The sequence below is a fragment of the Coffea eugenioides genome, chromosome 1 (assembly GCF_003713205.1).
Source record: "Coffea eugenioides isolate CCC68of chromosome 1, Ceug_1.0, whole genome shotgun sequence".
Classification (NCBI taxonomy): domain Eukaryota; kingdom Viridiplantae; phylum Streptophyta; class Magnoliopsida; order Gentianales; family Rubiaceae; genus Coffea; species Coffea eugenioides.
Genome location: NC_040035.1, coordinates 39,840,835 through 39,848,505, shown reverse-complemented (window position 1 = coordinate 39,848,505; position 7,671 = coordinate 39,840,835). Strand labels below are relative to the sequence as shown.

Genomic DNA, 7,671 nt, shown 5'->3' with positions numbered 1-7,671 from the left:
TACCAAATATTGTGTTAATTGTCGATATCTACTTAGATTTGGTATCTGGATTTAATTTCAGGGAATGAAGCAAAAAATTACCAAAAAGGAGGGACTTGCTCCATAAGTGGGAGACTTAAGAAGAAAGTCCCATGGACTTGGCCCACAAGAGGAGACGGATTGCCTTGGTCTTTGCTCCTGGCTGACTAGTAGCCGCGGACCAAGAGTCCTAAAGGCTAAAACATCAACGGAGCTTTCTTCTTGTATTTCTTTTAGCTTCCCAATTTCGGTGGGGACCACGAGAGGAGAAAAGGCTTTTTCTTCATTTGGCCTTTAAGAGAAGTAACGTACAGAGATGGGAAACAAGAAGCAATTCGGCAGGACCCACCTTGTGGATTTGGTTTTCTCTCAATTCGGCAGAGTTTCCTTCTTGGACTTTGACTCTCAATTCGGCGGGATCCACGCACTAGGAGAGGCATTAGTCATCTCTGGCTTTAAAAACAAGTACACGGATGGAGATCAGGGGATGAATACTTTTTATCTTTAGTTCTTATCGAAGCTTTAGGATAGTTTTAGTTTTTTTCGTTTCTTTCTTGGCTCTTTTGATGGCCTGGACCTCAGTGGAATTACTTGAAAATTTTCTCATGAGGCGTGGCTAAGTTTGTCTAGTCAAGAACAACGGAGGATTTGGTTCTACTAAATTTGTGAGATCGAATTAGTTTTTATTTATTCCCATTATTCACTGGTATTTTTCTATCTTCTGCTTTATGTTCATATGGTTGTTTTATTATTCGATTATCCAGGGCCCGGATTCTAGATTAATTCAATAACCTGAAGCCAATTAGGGTAGTTAAATCCGTAATTGTTTAATTATTCTAAACTGGTGGCAACTGGCATGATTGGGTTTGTGTCAGGGAGATAGGCAGGCTAACTTAAAGAGATCCTCGTAGCGTGTTGATTGGTTAGAATTATGCTCTTCTAATTATTCATGCAATTAGGGAATTGAACTTCTATGGTCGTACCTAGGGTTATTTCCTGATTAGAGAAATAGTCAACGGTCGTACCTTGGCTATCGACAAATTGAGGAAGAGTTGGTTGTTTATCGCGTGTATGACAACTATAACTAATTTATCAGATAGTAACTGGAATAATCCTTGCATCTGTGATCGAATTAAGTGAACCATCTCCGAAGTTGTCTCTTGGCTAGAGTTCGTCCATTATTATTTTTATTGTGATAATTAGTTATTTGAGTTGTAGTTATTTTATTTTAATTAATTTATTCCAAGTAATTTAGTTACTATCATTTTCAAAACCCCCCATATCTGGAACTTGAGAAGAAATTAAATTATCCCCAGTCCCTGTGGATTCGACCCTGCTTACCGCTATATACATAATTTGTATTTTATTTAAGCAGGTATTTATTATTGCACAGGTTTGACGCCTGTCATATACCATCAAAGAAAATGACACATAATCTACTATATATTTGTTATCTAACTGATTTTGTACTAGATATCTTACTCCTTCATAAGTTATGCACACTATATTTTGATATCTATTTTGCTTCATTTTTTTCTCTTATGAACCCTTCTAGTGCTCAATCATGCCAATAAATCCTTAGTTACAAACTTTTTTAGCAACTAAATTTCTAGAACTTTGCATGTAAAATTAGAGTACCATTCAAGAAATATTTCAAACAATTGCTATCTTGTATTAATTACGTGTATATTTTCAGATTAAGAAATTTCATAGATCCATGAAAGTTTCTATGAAAATCAATTTAAGCATCACATTGCTCTTGTATAATTTCAGAAGCTTTTATCTCCATAATTCTTTGAAAAGTTCTCCAGAAATTTGGAGACAAATGAAAGAATGGTTTGGCACTATGCATAACATATAAATCTTTTCAGCTTTTAAATTGTGTTTCTCAATTGCTGCTTTAATATGGTCCTGATATGGACAAGAGGAACAAGAATATTCGTAGAAACTATTTGCTATTTGGAAAGAATAAACACTATGCTACACTATGAAAATGAAAACTAGAAGAGTTAACATTAATTTAACTTGGCAAAAGAAAATATAAGTGTGAGGCACTGACCATGAAAATAGAAAAAGAACAACAATCCCTTTATATATTTTTTTATCTTTTTTATATATCTTTTTGAAAGCACATCTATTTTTTTTTTATTTTACATAATACTGTAAGGGGCTTATACAGATATTTTCAAACATTAGAGGATTATGTGGTAATATGCAGAACGGCAAAGATATAAACAATACTTTAAAGTTTAAACCTATTTTTTCTTTTCTATTTTTTTTGGGTGGGGTGGGGTTTGGGGATTGAACATTTCATACCAATTTGCACGTTGGAATGCATAATTTTTCTTAAGCATGCCAAGACTTTCTGGGGTCCGTGGAATAAGTGTTAGATCACTAACTAATCTAATGATGTTGAAACTTGAAAGTGAAACTCTTGTAAGGAACTTGGATAGAATTTACTCCTGAGTGGACCTAAAAATGAGAGGACCAGCTCAATTGGCTTCAGATATTCCACCCCAAACGGTACGACAATTTTGAGGAAAAGGGAACGGAGAATTATTTCGAGAGAATGGCCTTTGATCAAAACTACCACATAATGAACCAGGATGAAAAATTTTACCGTATAAGAAAATGCATCTTTCTAAAAAATTTCTTATAGTTTTCTAGAATAATTTTATAAAGCTTTTTTCCCCCTTAAAGTAGTTAGTAAGATTTAGAATCTCTCCTAAATTGCAAAAATAAGATACTTATGACTATGAGCATTATATCTAACGCTTACATCTCTCTCTCTCTCTCTCTATAAACTGTATGAAATGGGTATTGTGTTTCTGTATCAACAACATTAACTAATTATTTGATTTCCAGTATCAACAACATTAACTTTTTCATGGAAGGGAATGTAGTGTTGTAGCCATCCAAAGGGAAGTGTCCATTTGTGCACAAGATAAAGGGAATGTAGTATATATTTGCTACACCAGTATTTAACATATACAAAATGTGATTAAGGAAAAAGGAGGAATCTAATATTCAAATGCTTGATTGCTTCTTTTTGTGGTTTAAATTTAAAGCGATTTTGATATCTTGCTAGTTTGTTATTTTGATTCAATGTTGATAGAAAAACATTGTTCAGAAAATGTGAAATAGAAAGACATTTTCAGTTTAATCCCCAAGTGTTTCTTTTTTTTTTTTCCGGCCTCTTCTTATAAGGTTTGGAGTCTCCCCATAATTAAAAAAAAAAAGAGACTGTGAAATATAGAATATACTGACATATAAAATATCCATTTAAACTCCATCCCCAAGTACAGACTAAATATCTTGTTTTTAGGGTATGAAAAGAATAATGGTTGTTAGGCAAAGTATGAAACTGATCTTTCAAGAGTTGAAAATAGTGGAATGACTAAAGAACGTTAAAATTTCACACGAGACTTAATTCGAACAAACTACAAGCATACGTTCAAAAGTGTGCAGGTTCTTGTAAGGCTTTTATAATACTTTGTTCTAAATGTACAAGTTAAGCACACCTAAACAGAGGGAGTAAGCCCACTTTAAAATTCTAACATTATTTCCACCCCTAATTTGTGCAAATTTTTGGATAGAAATTTTAAAATATTGTTGAGTAAATTAATTAGTTCCACCTATTATTCTGTACGTTCAGGTCCTTCAGGACACAAAATAGAAAGACATTTCCTATAAGATGTACACAAAACTGATAATAGGTTTTTTTTTTTTTTTTTGAAGGAAATGATAAGAGGTTTGACACAGGTCGTCCTTAGGTTTAGGTAAATGTTTTTTTGTTTCAAGGTAAATGTTTGATAAGTGACTTTGAAGCATTTTCATGATCAATAAATCTTGAAGAAAATTTACAAGATTGTTCTTGAGATTTATATGTGGAATTAGGAAATAGGAACATTGAATCCCAATGCCTTTTGCTTAACTCAAGTTGTTTACGAACCCAAATCTTATTCTAGAATTAAACTAAAAATATGAAATCATATACCATGTAGAAAAAAAAATTGGTGGCATCAAAAAAAATAATGTGTTAATTATTTTACAATTTCACATATGTGCCAGTGTATCACTATTCCTTATTTGGAATAGTGATCCTTGCACCAAGTTGATTAGATAATTGCAGCATCTCATCAACTAATTGGGTTTAAAAAGTGATGCAATTTGTTGCTCATTATTTGCATATGTTGTTCTACGCGTAATAATAGAAAAATTAAATGTTGAATATTTACTTTTCAAGCTTTGGATTCTTTTTTCACATACTTCAACTGTCACCTTACTCTACCTATAAGAAAAACCTCTTACAACTTTCTTTGAATATGACCTCCTCCACACCTTTATATAAACCGTTATGCTGATCATAAATTTATCAAGCAACAATGAAGAGACAAATAACATTTTTTAGTGCTTTCCTTTTCTTCTTTCTATTGCAACCTCAAGAAGTGATCTGTTTCACTTTCTTGGGAGATCATTTGTGCCGTCATGATGATGCTGTTGCACTGCTTCAATTCAAAGAAATGTTTAGCGTTTCAACTTCTGCTTCTCCAATTTGTGATGAATGGAGTCAGTATTCATTTCCAAAGACAACACATTGGAAAGCAAATACAGATTGTTGCAGTTGGGACGGCGTCACATGCCACAACCTCACCGGTCGTGTGATTGGGCTGGATCTGAGTTGCGGCGAACTTCAGGGAGTCATCCATCCAAACTCTAGCCTTTTTCATCTCTCCCATCTCCGCCACCTCAACCTTGCTTTTAATGATTTCACCGGTTCACGGATTTCACACCGATTTGGCTCGCTGAAAAGTTTGACCCACCTCAATCTCTCATTTTCAAATTTCGAAGGTGAAGTTGCTTCAGAAATATCACACCTGTCCAACCTAATTTCACTTGATCTCTCTCAAAATGGTTTTCTAAGATATGAACCTAGCAATTTTGAAGGGATGCTTCAAAACTTAACCCATTTAAGAGAGCTGTTGCTTTCGTTCGTGAGCATCTCAACTGAGTTGAGGGTGAATTTTTCTTCATCTTTGACATATCTAGACCTCAGAGATACTGGAATAAGAGGTAACCTACCGAGTAATGTTTTTCATCTGCCGAATATGCGAGTTCTCTTGTTAGGTGACAACAAGAATCTTACTGTTAGTTTACCGAAGTTGAACTGCAGCATTTCAAATTCTCTGAGGCAGTTGAGCCTATCACATACAAATTTCTCTGCTGCGTTGCCAGATTTAATTGGCTGCATAGGGTCCTTAAATTATTTGGATCTAAGTTATTGTCAAATTTTCGGTGTCATTCCTGAATCAGTTGGCAACCTTTCATGGCTTACTGATTTGTATCTGGACGATAACTATATTGGAGGTAAAATTCCAGATAAATTTTCCATTTCACAAAAGATAAGTAGTTTGTCACTTGGTCACAATTTATTGTCTGGAAACATTCCGATCTCACTTCTCAACCTTACGCATCTTGAACATTTAGATCTCTCCAGTAATCAACTAAGCGGTTCAATTCCTCCATCAATTTTTACCATTCCGACCCTATTTTACCTTGAACTTTCATCAAACCTTTTTACGGGGGTTGGGCAAGACTTGTTTGTGGACTCCAATAAGCTTCAAAACAATGCTTTTAACAGTGAAGCACCATGGAACACTACAAACAATGTGAACATTTCCTATCCAGATTTCACGACCTTGGGATTGTCTTCTTGCCAGATAAAGGAGTTTCCAGAGTTTCTTAGAAATTCAGAGAGTTTAGAATTTCTGGACCTCTCAAATAACATGATTCGCAGCAAAATTCCAAGCTGGTTCATGTCTAAGACTTTGGTTCAGTTGTTCTCCTTGAACCTTTCACATAACTTTTTGACTGATACCATAGACCAACTACCTGTTACTCCACATCTGGCGTCTCTAGATGTGAGTTCCAACTCGCTTCAGGGCCCAATACCATCTTCTATCTGTAACTCAAGCCTTCTTACTATTCTTGATTTGTCAAATAACAATTTGTCCGGCCCAATTCCTCAATGCTTGGGAAACTCCAGCCAGTATCTGGACACAATGGATTTGGGAAATAACAGGCTTTTTGGCACCATTCCCACAACATTTTCAAAAGGAAACTCACTGCAGTTTCTTTTGCTGAATGACAATCAATTGCAAGGACCAGTGCCACGATCTTTAGCTCATTGTGAACTTCTGGAACTCCTTGATTTAGGGAACAACAAGATAGATGATAAATTTCCAATTTGGTTGGAAACTCTTTCTAATATGGAGGTCTTAGTATTGAAATCTAATCGATTTCACGGAGCAATTGGCAATTGTCAAACTAAAAGTCCATTTCCTCAGCTGAGAATTATTGATGCATCCCACAACGAGCTTACTGGTGCTCTACCTGAAGAAATTCTCAGCAACTTCAAAGCTATGAAAAGTTCAAAGCATCAACAAAAGAAAGCCCAGTATATGGTGTCAACTTTCAGTAATGATTATTACATCCATTCTGTGAGTTTGGTTATCAAAGGGATGGCGTATAATCTTGAAAGAGTCCTAATAACTCGAACAGCAATTGACTTCTCAAGCAACAGATTCGAAGGACAAATTCCCGAGATTATTGGATCCCTTCATTCTCTTCAAACACTCACTCTCTCTCATAACAACTTCAGTGGCCCAATTCCTAAGGCATTAGGGAATTTGAGTATGCTTGAATCTCTGGACCTCTCTTGGAACCGACTTGAAGGAACCATTCCTATGGAGCTAGTGAATCTGGATTTTCTTGAATTCTTAAACCTTTCGGAAAATCGTCTAGTCGGACCCATTCCACGAGGAAGGCACTTTGATACATTTGGAGATGATTCATACAGACGGAATTTGGACTTGTGTGGATTTCCACTGGCCAAAGATTGTGGAGATACAGAGGCACCACCACCAGCCACGCCATGGGAAGCTGAACAACAATACGATGATTCTGAATTCTTTGATGGGTTCACTTGGAAAGCTGTTCTGCTGGGATATGGCTGTGGATTAGTGCTCGGATTAGTTATGGGAGGTCTCATTTTCTCAACTGGAAAACCAAGATGGTTTGTACTGATTGTCGAAGAGTCGTTCAAACTGCGAAGGCGACCGAGGAAATGGATCCACATAGGCACTTAAGAAGGGCAGTGCAATAATTTACATAACTGGTAAGCAAAGCATTCTTTTTCTACCCCTATTATCCTTCTTCTTTATTTTTTCATCAATCACAATAGCTTTTTGAATGACAAGTTTTTGGTATGGCTAATTCGAAAAATATGACTTGTAATGCCCAGGTCTAACCATGGAGTGGAAATAAGAAAAGATTTGGTTCATTTCCAGCTGTGTATTTTATGCTGTAAGTGACTGTGGTTGCTTGCGGCTGAATCTGTAGGTTTATAATTGTAAGCAAGAAGACATTTCAATGTAGCTCAACGGGACATAATTTTCTTATACCTAAAAGTTCGTCCTATTCCCTGCCAGTTATCTTTCACACATCAATTTCTTGCCAAACGGGGCGTTTAAATCGACTGATCCATTCTGGGTAACCAAAGTGGTCACACACTCACACAGTAGTGCGCTTCCAGTCGCTTCCAAGTACGGTTCTCCGAAGTTAGATAGCGAGTGTTTTGATTACTATAAAGTA

General features: G+C 35.8%; 1 protein-coding gene across 1 annotated transcript; it reads left to right on the top strand.

The window, feature by feature from the left end:
* Nucleotides 1-4,414: 4,414 nt before the first annotated feature.
* Nucleotides 4,415-7,456, top strand: LOC113780517 (receptor-like protein Cf-9 homolog). Its single transcript, XM_027326314.1, has 2 exons — nucleotides 4,415-7,195; nucleotides 7,322-7,456. Exon 1 carries the CDS (start codon nucleotides 4,542-4,544, stop codon nucleotides 7,164-7,166), a length of 2,625 nt encoding a protein of 874 aa, XP_027182115.1. The 5' UTR covers nucleotides 4,415-4,541; the 3' UTR covers nucleotides 7,167-7,195; nucleotides 7,322-7,456.
* The last annotated feature ends 215 nt before the right edge of the window (nucleotides 7,457-7,671 follow it).